This window comes from Conger conger, chromosome 15, assembly GCF_963514075.1.
Source record: "Conger conger chromosome 15, fConCon1.1, whole genome shotgun sequence".
Taxonomy (NCBI): domain Eukaryota; kingdom Metazoa; phylum Chordata; class Actinopteri; order Anguilliformes; family Congridae; genus Conger; species Conger conger.
In genome coordinates, this window is record NC_083774.1 from 12990784 (window position 1) to 13011406 (window position 20623).

The 20623-nt window shown below is 47.5% G+C and overlaps 1 protein-coding gene across 1 annotated transcript; it reads left to right on the plus strand.

The window, feature by feature from the left end:
- The first annotated feature begins 1625 nt into the window (after positions 1–1625).
- On the plus strand, positions 1626–18747 carry LOC133111912 (trichohyalin-like). Its single transcript, XM_061222550.1, has 25 exons — positions 1626–1802; positions 2083–2147; positions 2742–3030; positions 3598–3695; positions 3894–4059; positions 4154–4279; positions 4744–4869; positions 5399–5503; positions 6230–6418; positions 6696–6910; positions 7352–7637; positions 7887–8120; positions 8223–8296; positions 8479–8542; positions 8838–8942; positions 12418–12537; positions 12622–12695; positions 13035–13119; positions 13293–13410; positions 13881–13954; positions 14065–14157; positions 15452–15568; positions 15887–16210; positions 17281–17341; positions 18221–18747. Exons 1-25 carry the CDS (start codon positions 1626–1628, stop codon positions 18745–18747), a joined length of 3912 nt encoding a protein of 1303 aa, XP_061078534.1.
- Positions 18748–20623: the final 1876 nt, after the last annotated feature.

The following is a 20623-nucleotide window of genomic DNA, read 5'->3' on the forward strand; positions in this document are numbered from 1 at the left end:
GGAGGACTAAGGTAGAGTTTGAAAAGGTGGGTTTTGAGTCTGCGTCGAAATAGGGGGAGCGATTCTGCGGTCCTGACAGTGGTAGGCAAGTCATTCCACCACTGAGGAACCAGAACGGAAAACAGGTGTGAATGTGCAGCTCGACCACCAGGTGCACGTAGAGAGGGAACCATAAGGCGACCAGAGCTGGCAGACCGGAGTGGTCTAGCTGGGGAGTAGGGAGTGATCAAGGATTGTATGTAAGGTGGGGCAGTCCCCTTAGCAGCCTGACATGCCAACACTAGGGCCTTGAAACAGATGCGTGCGGCAGTAGGAAGCCAGTGGAGGCCAATGAGAAGCGGGGTGACATGAGCCGACCTGGGCTGACTGGTGATCAGGCGGGCTGCAGCATTCTGGAGCAGCTGGAGGGGCTTGATGGCACACGCTGGGAGACCGGCTAGGAGGGAGTTGCAGTAATCCAGGGGGAAATGACGAGCGCCTGGACTAGGAGCTGGGTGGCTTTCTCCGTCAGGAGATGATGGATACAGCATATATTATACAGAAAGAACCTGCAGGTTCTGGCAGTGGAGGATACTTGTGGAGCCAGGGTGAGGCAGTTATCAAGATTCACCCCAAGATTCTTTGCTGTACGGGAGGAGCAAACTACAAAGTCCTCAACAGTCAGTGAGAGGTTGATTGACGGAGAGGACTTAGCAGGGATGTAGAGAAGCTCAGTTTTGGCAAGGTTGAGCTTCAGGTGGTGGGAAGTCATCCACGCAGAGATATCAGCCAAGCAGGCAGAGATCTGTGTGGTGACTTGGGTGTCGGGGGGGACAGAACTAAGAGACATGGTGTATAGCGAGAAGAGGAGAGGCCCAAGAACTGAGCCCTGCGGGACTCCAGTTTGTAGGGGGTGAGGGTCGGAGACTGAGCCCCTCCAAGTCACCTGGTAGGAGCAACCAGAGAGGTAGGAGGAAAACCAAGCGAGTGCAGACCCTGTAACACCCATCCCAGACAGCGATGAGAGCAGAATCTCATGGTTGACTGTATCGAAGGCGGCCGACAGGTCGAGGAAGATGAGGACAGAGGAGAGGGATTTGGCTTTAGCAGAGTGGAGTGCCTCAGTGACCGCGAGCAGGGCGGTCTCAGTGGAGTGGCCACTCTTGAAGCCAGACAGGTTGGGGTCATAGAGATTGTTCTGGAGAAGATAAGTGGACAGTTGGGAGCAGACCGCCCGTTCCAGAGTTTTAGCGTTAGCGTTAGCATTTAGCAGATGCTCTTATCCAGAGCGACGTACAACAAAGTGCAATTCAAACACAGTCCCACGTCTCAAGACTAAATCACTTGTTAAGACAGTATTAAGCAGTGAAGGCATTCAATTATCATTCAACGGCAGTTCGATCCCGGTATAGCCACAATAAGATCCACACAGCCGTTGGGCCCTTGAACAAGGCCCTAAACCCTGCATTGCTACAGGGGAGGATTGTCTCCTGCTTAGTCTAAATCAACTGTAAATCACTTTGGATAAAAGTAATGTACTGTAATGTCTCGCAGTATTTTGCTGTGATGCATACCATACCCTATGAGTGATCGTACATTCTTTTCCAGGAAGCTGCAGCAGCACCGAGCCGTTCCTCTCACAGGACATGGCCCAGCCGAGGGTTAACGGCGAGGGCAGCCGGACTCCGAGCAGCGATGGCCGGGGGTCTGAATTGGGCTGGCCGTCCCTTGCCCACAGCCTCAGACAGCCATTCAGAGCGTCCAGCCCACTCACTCTGTCTCACCTGGACATGTGGGACATGAAGTCCCCTTTCAGAGCTCAGGTGAGGAGAGAAGAGAGTGGAAAACATCGACAACGAGCGCATCCCCAGGAAAATCCCTTACGTTTAACTGCAGATAGTATAGACTCTGGTCAAATATAGCAGGTTGTAACTCAGTTGAATTCAATTTGTCTACTGTGTTTTACAGAGATACTGTCATGTAGTCGGGAAACAGGAGAATTGGGAAAGAGAAGGCCTGAGCCCCGATCACTGCAGTTTGTTGTGTTGTGATGGTCGTTTGTTTTGTTTTTGAGTTCTACAGTCACTGTTTGTGTTCCACCAGTCCCCAGTATGGAGCAGCAAGGAAGTTATGTCTGGGGCCGGAATCTTCTCTACACACAAGGCCAGGTCAGTACTGCACATGTGCGCACACACAAACACATACACACATACTTGCACACACACACAAATACATACACACATGCACACACAAACACACAGTGTATATGTGAACAACTACTTGCATAGTGCCTAGCCAGCCAGCATTGTCTCCTAGTACACACACAAACACACACACAGTGAACACATTAGCCAGTACTATAGAGAATTAAATCAGCCAAGCATTGCACACCAATGAACACGTAATAGCTACCGTATCAAATTATTCATGACGCAAATCATGCGCAGTTACTGCTAAGTTACTGCGGTACCAGTGCCAATTCAGGTCAAGTCAAACACAATGGTACCATTTGCTACCTGGCACAATATTCACTGGAACAGCTCCCAGTAAATATCTCATCAAGGAATAATATATTTTAACCCTTTAATGCCCTCGCCAACTAAAGAGCCATGGAAAACATATGATATGCTCTACCAAACGGTCAAGCAGAACATTAAGGGGATATTGCATTTCTCACTAGATTTTTCTGTGAAATCTGTGAAATCTGTGAAATCATGTACCTGCATATCGGCTGTACCTGCTTCCTCTCCCGGCTGTCCCAGTTCCCCCGGTAGCGACTCTGAGACCAGCCTCAGGCCCGGCCCAGGAATGAGACGGTGGCAGTCCCTGTCGCGCCTGGGCCCCGAGGGCGCCCCGCGGTCCCTGTCCCCCTCCCCGGGGGCCGATCTCCGAGCGGCTCTGATGGAGAGCGGGGCGAGGAGGGCGGAGCTGGTGCAGAGGCTTCGGGAGGCCCAGGAGAGGCTGGACAGCCAGACGGAGCTGCTGAAGGCCAGGGACACGCAGCTGCAGCACAGCCACACCAGCACACAGCTGCTGGAGCTCAGGCAGAAGGTAAAGGCCGTGCCTCCCTGCTGAAAACAGCTCAAGCTAGGTTTTGAAACAGCTGGTAGCAGGTTTGCCAGTTAGACCAGCTTAAGCTATGTTTTGAAACAGCTGGTAGCTGGTTCACCAGTTAGACCACCTCAAGCTAGGTTTAGAAACAGCTGGTAGCTGGTTTACCAGTTAGACCAGCTAAAGCTAGGTTTTGAAACAGCTGGTAGCTGGTATTTCAAGCTGGTCATAGCTAGATTGTACACCAGGACAGCTGTCTCTCTGTATAGTCTTCTTACTATCTGTGAGTGCTGTTCCCTGATCATACTACTACTACTACTACTACTACTAATAATAATAATAATCTGTTATTTAGTAAGTTGCTTTCACCTAAAGCAACTTACAGTTGATTCAACTAAGCAGGGGACAATCTGCCCTGGAGCGTTGTGGGGTTAAGGGTCTTGCTGAGGCGCCCATGGATCCCTGCATGGGTCCCAGTCAAACGCCTTAGCTGCCCCTCCCGCCCTCTGAGGAGCACAGTGTCTGTGAGCTCAGTGTAGAGACTCTGCTCCACTCTGTCCCCTACAGCAGCTGGCAGATGCCGTGAGCGCTCTGGAACAGGAGAAGGAGACGGCCGAGCTGTGCCGATTTGAGGAGAGCCGTCGCCGCGGTGAACTGCAGGACAAGTGAGGGCTAGGTCCAGCCGTCTGCAGCCCGCACTCCAGAAAGCCATACTTCAGCCATCATAAACAGTGTTACTAACACAACCACTTTCAGCCAGAGTGTGAGCGAAGCCACGTGTGTGTGTGTGTGTGTGTGCCTGGAGAATTATTGTGTACATTGCATAGAGGCTGACCTGTGTCGGGATGTGTGTCTCAATGGAGGGTCCTGCAGCTGGAGCTGGACATGCTGAAGATGAGATCTTCCCTGGAGAAGAGGGCCTGTTCTCAGCCAACGCTCCATCAGGCCCTCGCCCCACTCGGTAGCGCCACCTACAGTTCCCCTCTTCGTAAAACAATGCCCACCACTCAGGAAGACTTCAGCAAGCAGGTGACAGAACCCTATGAACTCAACACCAGACGCCATTTTGTATTTAACGCCCCGGCAGGTTAAAGATTAGTCAGTGTGTGACTCCTCTCTACAGAGGAGGCGCCAGGTGGAGAGGGAGCTGAGGGAGGCCAGAGACGCCCTGAGAGAAACACAGGAGAGACTCCAGTCTCAGGAGGAGGAGAGAGAGCAGGCTCTCCAGGATCTCTGCTCAGCCAAAGAGGTCAGAATGTCCATGAACCATCTCATACCAGCTCCCCTATTCTTCTGATTTTCATCCCCTTTCTTTTCGTTACTTTTCTCTTACCCAAACGTGTGTGTGTGTGAGTGTGTGTGTATGTGTTTGTGTGTGTGTATGTGTGTATGTGTGTGTGTGTGTGTAAGTGTATGTGCTTATATGTGTGTGCATATGTGTATGTGTGTGTGTGTGCGTGTATGTGTGTGTATGTGTGTATGTGTGTGTGCATATATGTGTGTGCATATGTGTATTTGTGTGTGTGTGTATGTGTATGTGTGTGTGTGTGCGTGTGTGTGTGTGTAGAAGGAGGAAGGCGCTCTGGTGAGAGTGGATGTGTTCCACTCGTCAATGAAAAACACACAGTTGGTGAAGTGCTTTGACTGTCTCGTGCGAGTCAGTGCCCTGCTTGACCTCCGCCCGGACCCCTGGCTCTCCCTGTTGTGTCTCAGAATCAGTGGACGGTGAAGAGCCAGGTGGAGGAGGCCAAGGAGAGGCTGAGTGGCTCTATGCGAGCGCAGAGCGAGCTGCAGGACCAGCTGAGTGAAGCCCGCAACCACCTGGGACAGGCAAGCCTGGTGAGGAGAGAGACACAGCACGAGCAGCCCAACGTGACAAGCGTTACACACACAGGCAGCGCATGGCGGCCTGTAGCGTAGTGGTTAAGGTGCATGACTGGGACCCGCAAGGTCGGTGGTTCAATCCCTGGTGTAGCCACAATAAGATCCGCACTGCCGTTGAGCCCTTGAGCAAGGCCCTTAACCCTGCATTGCTCCAGAGGAGGATTGTCTCGTGCTCAGTCTAATCAACTGTACGTCGCTCTGGATAAGAGCGTCTACCAAATCAATGATATGTCGCTCTGGATAAGAGCGTCTGCCAAATGGCATTAATGTAATGTAATGCATGGGGGGAATTAGGACTACACCAAGGACTCTGACTAACAGATGAGGGTTGAGGAGGCCTAGAGTGGTGGGGCCCAATAAGAGACCTTTTGATGGGGCCCAAACTCTCTGGTGGCACCCCTGGTTAAACAAGCATACCGTTTGCCTTTGGTCTGAGTACCAAGGATGGGGTTCAGTAATGACAGCCCGTCTTTTCCATCCTCAGGAGAGAGATCTGCTGTCCTCCAAAGTGCTGAGGATGGAGGACAGCCTGGAGGATGTGAAGATCAGGCTGTCTGCAGCGATGGCTGATAAAGACCGCATCATGCAGGTACATTCAGCGCATCAAAATTGATAGAAGTGGTTGAACAGGGATTTCCAGACATTCACATTGTTTGTGACCAGTAAGGTAATGTAGTATCACACTAATGTGTCCACAGTCAGATGAACCTCCCAAGAGCTCTTGGCATGTCCGTTTGTTTCAGCAGATTCATTATTTGTTTGAACATGGGTGTGAAGGAGGTATCAAAGTGCAAGTGTCAGCATACAGCACATGCTTACATCCACTAAGTTTGATTTACTATTCCACCTTTCTTCCAAATTCAAATCCATATTGATGATATCAGCCCAGGTCAGAAACACAAAACAAATAATTTATCTGTCCATATGTGTCGGTTTGTCTTAATCTAATCTATGTCTGCTTGTGTGTGTGCCTGCCTGCCTGCCTGCCTGTCTCTCTGCCTGCCTGTCTGTCTGTCTGTATGTCTGTATGTCTGTATGTCTGTATATCTGCCTGTCTGCCTATCTGCCTGTCTGTCTGTCTGTCTGTCTGTCTGTCTGTGTGTCTATCTGTCTGTCTCTCTGCCTGCCTGCCTGTCTGCCTGTCTGTCTGCCTGTCTGCCTGTCTCTCTGCCTGCCGGTCTTCTGTCTGTCTATATGTCTGTACGTCTGTCTCCCTACCTGTCTGCCTGTCTGCCTGTCTGCCTGCCTGTCTGTCTGTCTGCCTGCCTGCCTGCCTGCCTGCCTGTCTGTCTGTCTGTCTGTCTGTGCACTGCAGGAGAAGGCAGAGCTACACCAGCGTGTTCAGAGCCTGGAGCTGCAGTTGGAGAGGGCCCAGTACGGGCGAGAGGGCTTCACTGACCAGGTGTGTGAGCTGCACAGGGAGCTGGTGGACGCCAAGGCCCAGGTTAACCGGCAGGAGCAGGAGAAGGTCCACATGAAGGAAGAGCTGCTCTCTCTGACAGAGGTGGGTGAGGGACGAGTAGGAGAGGATGATCTGGTTCCTACAACACTTCTCACAAGCAACCCAGTTAGAAAAGGTGCTCTCCAAGAGGGTAGACAAAAAGTTGGCTTTGTCAGGATTGGGCATGAATTGAGCTAGGGTTCACTGGTTTACCACCTGCATTGGTGAGTGAGCTAGTGAGCTGCAGGCCACTCATCCAACATTGGGAAACATAAAAGGAGGCTACAAATCCAAAATACAAATATCACACCTATGTTCATCACCTTTTACCTTTCTTCAGTCACACAAGGCAGTGTCGACAGAGTTAAGGGAGACCAGACAGAGGCTGGAGGCAGTGTCGGGGAAGCTACAGGAACTGGAGGGCGAGAAGGTGATTCACACCAATCAGATAGTGGCACTGGAGACCGAACGCTCGCAGCTGATTGGAGAGAAGGAGGAGCTGGAGATGGAGAGCGTAGCACAGCGGAGCAGCCAGGAGGAAGTGACAGAGTTCAGGTGAGAGCCAATTAGAGGAGGGGGGTGGAGTCAAACAGACATCACTGGGTCAAATGAGTATCTCTGGCAGACACTGGCTGGCCTTTTAATACTTATTTGGAAAGCACATTGTATCATTCACAGTCATTCAGAATGTTCATATGACTGCTGTTTGTGATTCCTTGTACATATTAGCTGTAGCACTAGTTATAAGGGCCTAGAACATGCAATTATTTTTAAATTTCGGTTTGTGTATTATTTAATTTTATTGAACATTGAAAGGGTTTGAACATTGAAAAGGTTTTTCAAGGGCAATAATATAAAAAAAGAAGAAGAAATAATTACAACTGTGAAAAAAAATCTGACAAATGGGCATTCTATAATTTTTACAGAACAAGTACAAATTAAATATTCATTAATTCAACAGTTCAACCTGATACTTCTCCACACAATGTAAAACAGAGAATCCCAGAATTCCCTGCTGCTGGAGAACCAGGAGCTGCAAAGTAAGTGCCAGATACTGGAGGCAGGGATTCTTGTGAAGGAGGCAGCGCTCCGGCAGAAGGAAGCAGAGCTCCAGCAGAGGGAGGTGGATCGTGCGCAGGTAGAAGCGGATATGGCGGAGAAGGTGGAGGAGCAGAGGAGCGTGGGGTCACACTGGAAGGAGAGGTGGCAGGAGGTGACGACGGCACTGAGGACCACCCAAGACCAGCTGGAGGAGGCTAGCCGGCAGCACTCAGCAGAAACGGTACAGTCTTCGTCCAGAACAGAGCGGAGAAGATGGTTCTGTTTGGCAGGGCCTTCACTTGTGGAGTGGAGGGTGATGACCGTTCTCGGGGCCCAGATTTGAGGAGGCCCCACAGAAAGTCCAGTATTATTAAAAAGGGGGGGGGGCAGTATTCTTTCAGGAGGTACAGAATGCCTAGCTATGCCCCTGCTCTTTGGTCCTGAATAAACTGAGATATTGTTTTGATGCATTCTAATACGCTTCCTTCAGTCCCAGCTAGAGGCAGGGATTCTCGTGAAGGAGGCAGAGCTCCAGCAGAAGGAAGCAGAGCTCCAGCAGAAGCAGGCAGAGCTCCAGCAAAGGGAGGAGGATATGGCGGAGAAGGTGGAGGAACAGAGGAGCTTGGGGTCACACTGGAAGGAGAGGTGGCAGGAGGTGACGACGGCACTGAGGACCACCCAAGACCAGCTGGAGGAGGCTAGCCGGCAGCACTCGGCAGAAATGGTACAGTCTTCGTCCAGAACAGAGCTGAGAAGATGGTTCTGTTTGGTCTTGAATAAACTGTCAAGACATATTTTTAATACACTTATGATGCGCTTCATTCAGTCCCGGCTGAGACAGGAGACAGCAGAACTGGCCCAGGAGCTGGAGAAGCTTCAGAGGGAGGCCCAAAGCAGCCGGTAAGTTCACACAGCCATGACAGCAAAAACCGCAATGCACCCACATACAGCGTTTCCACTCGCGCGGTCATACGCATCACCGTTGCATTATGGACATTTGAGTCCGAAAGCATTAGCTGTGGTCTACATCAGATCTATATGTTTTGGGATGAACAAGCTCAAGTGTGTCCCACTGTCTCCAGGGAGCAGATGCAGACCGTGCTGCAGCAGAAGGCAGAAATGGAAGAGGAGCTCAATAGAGTCAAGGCAAGGGCAGCTCTCTCTCTCCACCTCTCATCTGATCCCAGCTGCAGCCACTGTAACACATCTGGGGTTTCAGTATCTCTAATGTGGGATGAAAGGGGCTGGAGGTGATCAGCTGTAGAAGCCATCTAAAGCAAGAAAGGTGCCAGTAAATATCTATGAATGTTTGTATTTGCATGTCCATGTGTGTGTGTGTGTGTGTGTGCGTGTGTGTGTATTTGTGTGTATGTGTGTGGGTGTACGTGTGCGTGTGCGCGTGTGTGTGCGTGTGTGTGTGCGTGTGTGTGTGTGTGTGTAGAAGGAGGAAGGCACTCTGGTGAAAGTGGAGCTGGATGCCGGCAGGCAGCAGCTGGACCTGGAGAAGAGCAGGAGCCAGGCTTTACTGCAGCAGCTGAGCAGCCCTGTACGTCCCAGCACACACCTCCACACGCCCACCATTCTGTGAAACAAGCAGGGAACTCCACAACACCGGCCTTTATTCATTACAGATGTATTGGGAATTAGCATGGCTGTTTTTCCACTGGCCAAAACCTTCACTGTCACTATTGAAGCACTGCCACTACATAAAGCTGTGATTCTTCAGAAATAACTGACTGTTTACTAGAAATGTGTATTTTACCTGCCTTTTTGGCTATTGAATTACAACAATTAATTAGTCTTGGCCATGCTATATGTCATTATTACGCCCCAGCAGAGTCATACAAAAGTGTGATACATTCGGCATTGGAAGAGGCTGCCTGGGGTAATAACCCTGGCTTCCCTGTTCAGTACATGTACATGGACGTCAAACTGCTTCATAGCAAAAAATCCAGAAAAAATATGACCCGATAAGCCATCCAAGCTCGGAATTGGCTCCCATATATCGCTGACACAACAAAAGAGCTAGCCTTGAGAGAGAATACACCTTACTCTCCAAACCATTCCCATACCATCAGCCTTACTCTCCACACCATTCCCATACCATCGGCCTTACTCTCCACATCATTCCCACACCATCGGCCTTACTCTCCACATCATTCCCACACCATCGGCCTTACAGTCCACATCATTCCCACACCATAGGTCTTACTTCCCACACCATTCCCACACCATAGGCCTTACTTCCCACATCATTCCCACACCATAGGTCTTACTTCCCACACCATTCCCACACCATAGGCCTTACTTCCCATACCATTCCCACACCATAGGACTTACTTCCCACACCATTCCTACACCATAGGCCTTACTACCCACATCATTCCCACACCATAGGCCTTACTCTCCACATCATTCCCACACCATAGGCCTTACTTCCCACACCATTCCCACACCATAGGCCTTACTATCTCACAAGCCAGCAACAGACAGTGCAGATACAGTATACAGCCTGTTTGATGAACAGACACCTGTGTTGCTTCGCTGTACGCAGGAGAGGGAGGGAAGGAGAGCTAGTCTGCTTCAAGAGTCTCCCAGGTGAGTATGGGGAGCCCACTGTACCATTAAACTCGAGAGAGAAGCCTTCAGCCCCCTCCACACTTCTACATTCAATCGTATAAACATTTGCTTATACATGGACTTGTTTGTTACGTGTTATAATTGCCAGCCATTTTATAATTTCTGCCAAAAAAACTGCACCTACTTTTGTTTTTTCCTTATGCAATTTATCACATTGAAGCCTTGAATGAGTGCCATTTGATTTATCATAAGAAAGCGCATCAAGCTCATCTAAGTATTAGTCACTTAAGGATTTATGAAGACACGCGCTATCTGCGGGAAGAGGTTTTATACTAAAAATGGCAGGAGAAATCAATAGTGTAAATAGTTATAGATGTTATTTAATTCTTAATCTCTGACTGTTTTTACAGAGAGAAAGGTGATTCAGAGAGGACATCTGGAGTCAGAAACCCTGGTAAATCCCTTTACGTCCAGAAAGGTGCATGGGGTGTGTGTGTGTGGGGGGGGGGGGGAGGGGGGGTTTACAACCCCCTTTCACCTTTATATGGTTGCGTTAAAAAGCCTTTATTATATGGCTAATGCATAGACAAGAAATTAAGAACACGCAGTGTCACCCTTTTTTTGGTGCGTGTTTTTAATTTCTTGCCTATCCATTAGTCGTATGATACAGGCTTTTTTAACGCATCCATATCGAGTGCCTTGGTCGCCATCATTTTCTCATCATTCTCATCACTCTTATTCCAAAGAGTACCTTGTTGGATTTTACTGTTTACCACAGACCCTAATAATAAAAAGTGTCATCTGACTCCCAACACCTCTTGTCCACCTCAGATACACAAATGAGACCAATTGTGTTTTGAAATATGTTATCCTGACTGCTTTTTTGTCACATCTTGTATCATTTGTTCTAGCAGGGGAAGGGCAAATGTCAGACCAGGGCTCCATAACTAGAGAGAGACATTTTTATGCGACTGCTCATGCCTACACAGCTGGTAGTCAAATATGATTATTACACATAGAGCCTGTGCACTGAAATATTTTGGGAATGGTAAAATTGGACGGTGCTCAGTACACCCAAATTTTATGTTAAGTGTCATTTTTTTTTACAGTAATAACTAATAGCAGGGTTCAGCAACTATTTCTTCCAGGGCATCAAATTCTCTGAAGTTGTGCATACAGGGCAAACAAGTATACCAGTCTGAACCACAAGAGGGAGTTTTTCTTTTTCAGTCAGCTACACTAGAGTGCCTTGTGGAAAGAACATGGTATATATTGCTGTAATATAATGAGTACTGCCACATGCTCATGCTCAGATGTGGACAAGCTTTGGACAATACTTTGGATTTTGTTTTGCCTACTCACCTGTTTTGTTTCCAATGTATTCCAGGAGCTGAGACTCAGGATAAAGGAACAGAGACCGAGTAAGTAGAGAATGTGTGTGTGTGTGTGTGTGTGTGTGTGTGTGTGTGTGTGTGTGTGTGATTGTGAGTGCATGTATGCATGCATGCGTTTCCTCCTTGATTTGAGGCTATGGGTGGGAGAATAGTGTGTGGGTGGTGGCGAGAATTTGTGCTTTTGGAGCTGACAGAGAAAGCCTGTTTGACTGCAGGTGTTTGAGCACATTGGTGAAGAGAATATGTAACAGGATCTACTGTGAGTTATCACAGGTATTTTTTTCAGGGAACTGTGCACATAAAAAAAAGCAATGACAATATGTTTGTTCAGCCATAACATAATGTGACCGATTCCTTCCAGTAACCAAATCTCTTTCCTCTTTTTCAGTTTAATTATTCCAGCTGTGGGGCAGTCTCTTCAGATGAGCTCAAGTCAAGAGTACATTGTTCAGGCCCTCAGTGCGGTGAGTGTCATCTTCTGGACATGAAAGACCGGAATTACTAGAAATGTCCCACATCATTTATTATTGTCTGTTGTAACACAATATAAATCTGGTATATCTGGTACAACACATTGGTCTGGTTCAATTCTACAGTGCTTTGGATAAAGGCGCTATATAAATATAAATGCCATTTACCAGTGGTTTACTTTATGGATTCCTGCACCTTCTCTAGATTTGATTTGAATTCTGCAATTACTAGTTGAGTAATATTGTTGTGCAGCACAAATCTGTGTGCCTCTGTGTTATGGAGTTCCAGTTTCTCTTTGTGGCTGTGTGCGTGTGTGTGTGCCTGTGTGTGTATGTATGTGTGTGCGTGTATGTGTGTACGTATGTGTGTATGTGTGTGTCCACGTGTATGTGCGTGTGTGTGTGTCCGTGTGTATATGTGTGTGTCCGTGTGTATATGTGTGTGTCTGTGTGTGTGTGTGTCTGAGTGTGCATGCATGTGTCCATTCATGTGTGTCCGTATGTGTATGTGTGTGTGTGTGTGTGTGTGTGTGTGCCTCTGTGTTTATGTGTGTGTCCATTGCAGACCTCTTTGCAGGAAGTGGATGGGGAGCTGGGGCAGATGAGGGCGGAGCTCCAGAAGGTGTGGGACATGTTGCGTGAGCGGGACACTGAGCTGGAGGAGCATCAGCAGGAGCTGCAGTCTGCACGCGGGCAGGTGGGGTGGAGGCCTGACCTGTGCTGAAGCCGTACTGTACGTCTCTGCACTGGTGCTCAGTGTCGCCTCCCGTGTGGTTGTCAGGTGTCGCAGCAAAGCAGCGAGGTGCAGAGGCTGGAGCAGCAGCTGACGGATATGGATGAAGAGCTGGAGAAGAAGTGAGGAAGAGCCACTCGTTTACAGCAGAGCTGTGCTTCGTGAAGCCTCCACACCACTCCTACAGATACCTGATGTCACATTACATTACATTACATTACATTAATGGCATTTGGCAGAGCGACGTACAGTTGATTAGACTAATCCTCCCCCTGGAGCAATGCAGGGGTACACCGGGGATCAAACCACCCACCTTGCAAGTCCCACTCATTTACCTTAACCACTACACTACAGGCCGCCCTTATGTTGTTTAAAGCTCTCCCTCCAAACAAGCGTTCTCCTGTTGTGTAGCATCGTCGTCGGCATAGCCCCGTTAATGCAGCATGTCCCCTGTGGTGCAGGGACCAAGCTCTGAGGAGTGCTGAGAGGCTGCGAGACGCAGAGCGGACCGAGACACAGATCACCATCTCCTTACTGGAGATGAAGGTACGTTCCATCTCCCCTTGTCGCCGTCACTTAGCGTCAGGGGGGGGGGGGGCAGAGTCAGGCTGGAGCGTGGGTGCATTGCTGTAGTAATTCCCCTATGAGACCCTATCTGAGGGCTGGTGGTAATGAACTGGATGTGTTGACCCCAGCATTGACCTTTGCCCTCTGTGCAGCTGGCAGAACTGATGGAGCTGGGAGTTACAGAGACAGACAGGAAACAAGGTCCAGAGTGTAGCAGATGCTCTGGCCCTGCGACGTCACAAACAGACTCCCTGCAAGCTGAGTTGGAGGGTGAGTCCCTGTCAGTAAAGGGTAGTATTAAATAGTATACCCTCATAATGGATGCTGCCACAAATACTGTACAGCTATTCGCTGACTCATTTCAAGCACTCAAAACTAACTAGTACTCAGGGAACTCTATAATGATTGGTCCACATCAGAGGGCATTCAATTGCTCTCACAAAATCCTATCATTTGTGTCAAAGAAAAATGCAAGTAATTTTGAATTCCCAGTTCAAACTGTATTGATATTCCTATAGAGCACGGATCATCAAATCACAGCTCTCAAGGTCTGAGAACAGCTGGTTTTCCACCCTCCCTTTACCTGAGAGTCAGGTGTGAAGACAGTCCGGCCAATCATTAACACTCATTTTTCAGCTAATTACCTGGAGAAAAGAAAAACCAGGGTCGGGTTTGGATTCAATAGTCCAACACTCTAAGGGCAATAGTCTGACAGGTGACTGCTTGTATCGCGCTCACAGAGATGAGGAACAGGAATGCGCAGCTGCAGCAGGAGAGAGACAAGGTTGTGCAGACTCTACAGCAGCTGCAGCAGGTAACTGTGAGGACCAACGCCATTTTGTGTCATCATATCCAGCCCTGCACACAGCAGTACAACGGTAAAGAAACCTCCGTCACTGCTGCTCAATCCCTTTTCCCTTTCAGCGGAAAACAGAGAGAGTGCTTCCTGAGAACAAGAAGGAGATTCGTCCGGAAAACCTGGACCACGACAAGCAGAGGAGGCTGGTCACCGAGCAGGTACTGGACACCCCTTACAGAAATGGAACATGCTGAACACATATACAAATCAAATATATTACTAAGACACGGCCTGTAGAGTAGTGGTTAAGGTAAATGATTGGGACCCGCAAGATCAGTGGTTTGAACCCTGCATTGCTCCAGGGGAGGATTGTCTCCTGCTTAGTCTAATCAACTGTAAGTCACTTTTTGGCGTCAGCCAAATGTCATGGAATGTAATGTAACATTGCAACACTTCAAAATGTAATGCCATGTATCTAAATAATCACCTATTTCAGATTTTGCAATACATTTTTTTAAAATATGCCTCATTATACAGTAAAATCTGTGAAAAGTTAAAAGTCTGGTCAACTGAACAGGGTATAGAATCGGAAATATATCATTAATTAAAAAAAAAAACTTAAAATGATATCAAAATTTGACAAAAGTGAGCTTAAAGGCTATTGCGAAAAAGAAACTAGCCTACTGCTTTTGACATCAAAAAAGGACGAGGAATTTCATTATTGGATGGAAGCAAATATTTAATGTTCTGTACAATTAATATTATATGTACACTACACGAGAAGGGACATTAACAGGTAGCAATAAGAATAACATCAGATTCAGTGGTAAACTCACGGAATCATGTCAAAAAGGCACTGCATGAGAGTGCACAGCACACTCACACAATGATTGCTATCGAGTCATCCAATCAATGAGACACCGGATCAATGGGCAGGTCAATCACAGTAATTTCAAGGACATCCTCACCTTCAGCTCAACAGTAGAATGCTAAAGTGGCCCAATGAGAATTGACACGGGTTCCCGTGCGTTTCATCATCTTGTGCATGTAGCCGTGCCGGTCTGCCCCTGACCAGCTCTGTGCTTTCAGCTGAAGAGTCTGTTCAAGTCAGCTCCTGACCAGCTCTGTGCTTTCAGCTGAAGAGTCTGTTCAAGTCTGCCCCTGACCAGCTCTGTGCTTTCAGCTGAAGAGTCTGTTCAAGTCAGCTCCTGACCAGCTCTGTGCTTTTAGCTGAAGAGTCTGTTCAAGTCAGCCCCTGACCAGCTCTGTGCTTTCAGCTGAAGAGTCTGTTCAAGTCAGCTCCTGACCAGCTCTGTGCTTTCAGCTGAAGAGTCTGTTCAAGTCAGCCCCTGACCAGCTCTGTGCTTTCAGCTGAAGAGTCTGTTCAAGTCAGCCCCTGACCAGCTCTGTGCTTTCAGCTGAAGAGTCTGTTCAAGTCAGCCCCTGACCAGCTCTGTGCTTTCAGCTGCAGAGTCTGTTCAAGTCAGCCCCTGACCAGCTCTGTGCTTTCAGCTGAAGAGTCTGTTCAAGGAGAGAGAGCAGCTCGGCCGGGCGTACCACAAATCAGCGGCCACGCAAAGGGGGTCGCAATCGCTGCAGGACTGGACGGCAGAGTCAAAGGTCGTAAAGGTGAGACACACTCCACCCGTGCGGCCACAGCTAACAGCCTTTTTTGTGCTGTCAATCATTACATTAGATTACATCACAAAGCATTTAGCAGAGGCTCTCATCCAGAGCGACGTACAATGAAGTGCAGTTCAAACACAGGGACAAGTATGACAAGGATCCTAGAGGACAGTACGTGACCATACAGATACAAATTCCGAGGGTGATACAAGTCCTCGCGTGACCATACAGATACAAATTGACCACCGATTGACCGAAAGACTGAAGTAAATCCGAAAGTGCTCGTTGATCTGAGGTAGTCTGTTCATCCGTATGCTGTAGAATGCCGTGGACATGCTAGCCGACCAGAAGAGGAGGGAACAAGAGCTCCAGAAGGACAGGAACAGTCTGCCAGGGGCAACACAGAGGGATGTGCCCAATGAACAGCAGGGGGCGCCAGATATACCAGAGCTTCAGGGCATGCAAGAGCAAATGTCGAAGCTCAAAGATGAGCTCCAGAAGAACAGGAACAGTCGGCCAGGGGCAACACAGAGGGATGTGCCCAACGAACAGCAGGGGGCGCCAGATATATCAGCGCTTCAGGGGATGCAGGAGCAAATGGTCAAGCTTAAAGATGAGCTCCAGAGCAAGACTGACAGGGTGAGTGTACACAATTAGTCACGTTAAGTGTGACCCCGATACTTGTTACTGTGCAGTATTAAAACTTATGAAGTGCTTTGAACTTATGACTTATGAACTTATTCAATATGAAGGCCATCATTCACTGTTTTTTCAGAACATTTCCATGGTGACTAAAGATGTAAAACAGGGAATGATTCAGTTATACTGCACACAGCTCCTTCTAATGCAATCATAAGCGACCTACTATTTATTGTAGAGCAGAACTGAATGCTACATTGTATTCAGCCTTCTATATATACATACTCACACACACACACACTTAATCCTGCAACAAGCCACATGACACAAGCAGGGTGGATGGTGGGGGGAGGGGTTTCTGATCACGAGCCCCTACGGAGAGGTTGGTTTCAGAGTGGAATAAAACAAGGCATCTGGACAACACACAGCATAAATTACATCTGAAATGATCTAAACCCAAGCATCTGTTTCACTTGTTGCTAAATGTCAGAGACTCCCAACACCTGCTTGTGAGCTATCGATGAAATAAAATAAAAAATCTGCTAGATTCCTCCTCAGGCAGAAGTGCATATTCTCTATAGATTTCTGATGTCTCCTGGTCACTGTAAGATGGATGGTGTTCAGTGCCTCACACATCTACTGGTTGTTTGAGACTTCTTCCTGTCTGTAGGTGATTACAGTACATGCTATTTTATGCATCAAAATTGTTCTCTACATTGAAAATAAAAATATCACAATTACATCATCACTGTCTAAGCTGAGCTGAACTCTGAAATGCAACAGTGTGTATATGAGCCATAGTGAGCATACCCAAGTATATTGCCAAGATCAGAAAATATATTGCAACATACAATAATATGGATAAATATATCGCCACTATCAGATACTGCAATATATTTTTTTATATATTGTTAAATACAGTATATGTTTCTGTTAAATTTTAATTATAATTATTTCCAAAAATTCACAAAGTGAATCTTGGACACTGTGAAACAAAACAAAACCCCAACATGATATTTTTTTAATCCCCAATTCTTACGAGACCAGAAATGTGAAGCTCTTTACTCTTGTCACAGATGTCAGCAATGAGTGTGGAAATCTGCAATCTGAGAGAGAGAAATGAGAATCTCCTGACAGGTGAAAGCACAAAAGATATAACCAGTGAAATATACCAAATATCTGATGACAAAATTATGCCGTTGATGATTCATTACCTGATACTGCACTGTGCCTGCAGGTGTTTCTCAGCTCTTGGATACTGGGGCGTGGGCGTCTTTCTGCTAACAATACACACTGTCCTCTCATTGGTTGAAGTCTCCAACCTGAAATGTCTCGGTATAATGTGTCGAGTAAACGTTTTGAGTGATGGGAACAGAGACATGTCTATTTCTTTTGCATCTTTTGGTAGTTTTGCTTCTCCTCCTGTCTGTCAAAGCTCTGCGCAACTCTTTTCAAATTGTTTTGAAGAATAAAAATACTCACATTCACTCACTGAGCACATTATAAGGAACATTTTTACTTTATTACACCTACTTATTCATGCAATTATCTAATCAGCCGTGCAGCAGTGCAATGCATACATTCATGTAGATACGGGTCAGGAGCTTCAGTTAATGTTCACGTCTAAGTGGCAGACAGGGTGGTCTGAGTATCTCAGAAACTGCTGATCTCCTGGGATTTCAATGCACACTGGTGCAAAAAACAAATTTAAAAATCCAGTGAGCAGCAGTTCTGCAGACAGAAATGCTTTGTTAATGAGACATGTCAGAGGAGAATGGCCAGACTGGTCAAAGCTGACTGGAAGGTGACAGTTAGGCAAATAACCTCATATTACAACAGTGGTATGCAGAAGAGCATCTCTGAACACACAACGCATCAGAACTCTAAGTGGATAGGATACAGCAGTAGAAGTCTACGAAATAAGTCAAATAAATACCTAATAAAGTGCTCAGTGAGACGGTGGCATATTCTGCATAACAGGGCATAATATTATGTAACATTCTGTGCACTGCATAGCCAAGCTCAGAGTCCAGCAGCAGATACAGGGGCTGAGAGGGACAGTGCCACCAGGAGAGAGGAAGGAGCAGGGAGGTCCCCAGCTGTCTGCAGAGGGCAAGAGGAAGCTGGAGACCTCCTTCAACCCTGCAGATGGGACATATCTGGCCAAACCGGTGACTGTTGTGGGCTCTGAGGAAGAGGATGGTGACAAGAAGGAAGAAGAGGTGAAGGCGGCACTGGTTGGGGAAGCTGAGGAGAGCAGCCCGCAGGACCCCGGGCCTTCGTGTGATTGCCTCCCTTCCCCCGTCCCCCCTACCGGCACATCCACGCCCCGGCTCCATGCCGACTCCCCCAACAACCTCAGCCTCCAGGCCCCCTCACCCGACCTGTCCCTCATCTCTCCCCGCAGCTGGGGAGGGTCCCAGGAATGCCTGTTCTCCCCACGGCCTTACCGCTCACGGGCCACCAGAAGCTTCCCCCCTGCGGAGAGCCTCAACAGTGCCTCCTCTTCTCCCAGGATAGAGCTGGAATGTAAGAGGCAGTGAACACACAGGCACACCCAGGGGTGTTTAAACCTGCAGCTCTGTGCCAACTGTCATTTTGGCCTGTAGCGTAGTGGTTAAGGTAAGTGACTGGGACCCGCAAGGTCGGTGGTTCGATCCCTGGTGTAGCCACAATAAGATCCGCACAGCTTTTGGGCCCTTGAGCAAGGCCCTTAGCCCTGCATTGCTCCAGGGGAGGATTGTCTCCTGCTTAGTCTAATCAACTGTACGTCGCTACGCCCATTAATGTAATGTAATGTAATGTAATTTCACCGGAGCCTATTCCTCTATTAATGAAATGGACTGCTCTGCATTGACTGAGTAGACCGGAGCGTCGTGCCCCTGGTCTTAAAGCACTTCCTGCAGCCGCACTGTCTCAGCGCACTACCTGCAATACCTCAGGCAGAAACCCAGACCATGCTGTTATGCTTTCATCTGTAGAAATCGAAATCTCTATGAAGCTCTAATCTATTTCATTTGTAGAAATTGCACTAGGTTTTTTTTATCAAGGGTTGTGTGTTTACATATTTACTGTTGGTTTTTAATCACTTGCCTCCTATACCAGAAGACGTGATCAAACTCACAATCTATCATTAAAATGTGTTATCATTGTTGGTCTTATCGGACCACACAGACGTGACCGTTAAGAACAGGAGCACGTGGGGAGCTCAGTGACAGACAGTATCTTAATATTTTAATTTCCTTTCCATTTTTATATCTCAGACAGCACCGTTATGATAAGCATTGTTGATTTCTGAACAAGACACAGATCAAGCATTTCTGATAATACCTCAGTATTAAGGACCTGTATAAGATTAATACCCCAGGTGGGAATTCATAATCTGCTGGTAATGCTTTTGTTATACACACAATATCGCTCATATTCAGAGGAACGAGTGCACTTCCCATGTCTTTTGTTTCAGTGCTTGACATTTAACAATACAATGGTTTGCGGCTTGTAAAATATCTGCATGTGACTTCTGAATGTGGAACTTAAACAAAATTAGGATCATTTGAATTTCCTTTTACTATCTTTTATATATACATATAATAGAGCCCTGTATCAAAGGTGCAAACAACAAAAAAAATTAAAAAAATTAACTCCATCATGTTCCATCCTGAGAGATGTTACACAAAGCACAAATTATGGTATGACAACCAAATATAACACTTCAGTGAGGTCAAGCGAATTGTACAATTGGAAGATAACTCACAGCACAGGATGAATAAATGAACACAGAGGGGTATCAATAATATAATAATATAATCCAATGGTCAGGGGACTCAGCTTGTAACTCAAAGGTGGTTGTGGGTTTTATTCCTGGGTGAAGCGCTGCCACTCAAGGAATTTCACATGAAGTGCTTCAGTAAACTTCCAGCCGGACAAATGGATTGCATTTCAATTATAATTGTAATTAAGACGATCAGTCATAGACAGGCTGTCAGACTTCCCGATGCTCCAAAAACCCGGTTATAACAGCTCTCACAAGCATCCCTGAGAATTTCCTGCACATTGTCAGAGGTTGGCAGTTCAAGTCTCCTCAGAGCCTCATCTGGACCCAATCGCCTTACTCTGCTGATCAAGTTTTACAGGGGCAGCCTGTAGCGTAGTAGTTAAGGTAAATGACTGGGACCCGCAAGGTCAGTGGTTCTAATCCCGGTGTAGCCACAATAAGATCCGCACAGCCGTTGGGCCCTTGAGCAAGGCCCTACCCTGCATTGCTCCAGGGGAGGATTGTCTCCTGCTTAGTCTAATCAACTGTACGTCGCTCTGTCTGCCAAATGCCATTAATGTATTAGATCAGCCTTATGTGAGGTGAAGTCAAATCCTCCAGTGCTCACCCCTGCTCTCTACCCCCTTGGCCTAGGGTTCCAAAGA

What these genes read in the sequence shown, in the direction of transcription:
- LOC133111912 (XM_061222550.1), top strand. Translation starts at nt 1,626, where the DNA reads ATGGCCCAGCCGAGGGTTAACGGCGAGGGCAGCCGGACTCCGAGCAGC. An exon ending in AGGAAGACTTCAGCAAGCAG is followed by an intron (nt 4,060 to 4,153) that starts GTGACAGAACCC and finishes TCCTCTCTACAG; the next exon opens with AGGAGGCGCCAGGTGGAGAG. An exon ending in GCAAGACTGACAGGGTGAGT is followed by an intron (nt 16,211 to 17,280) that starts GTACACAATTAG and finishes CTCTTGTCACAG; the next exon opens with ATGTCAGCAATGAGTGTGGA.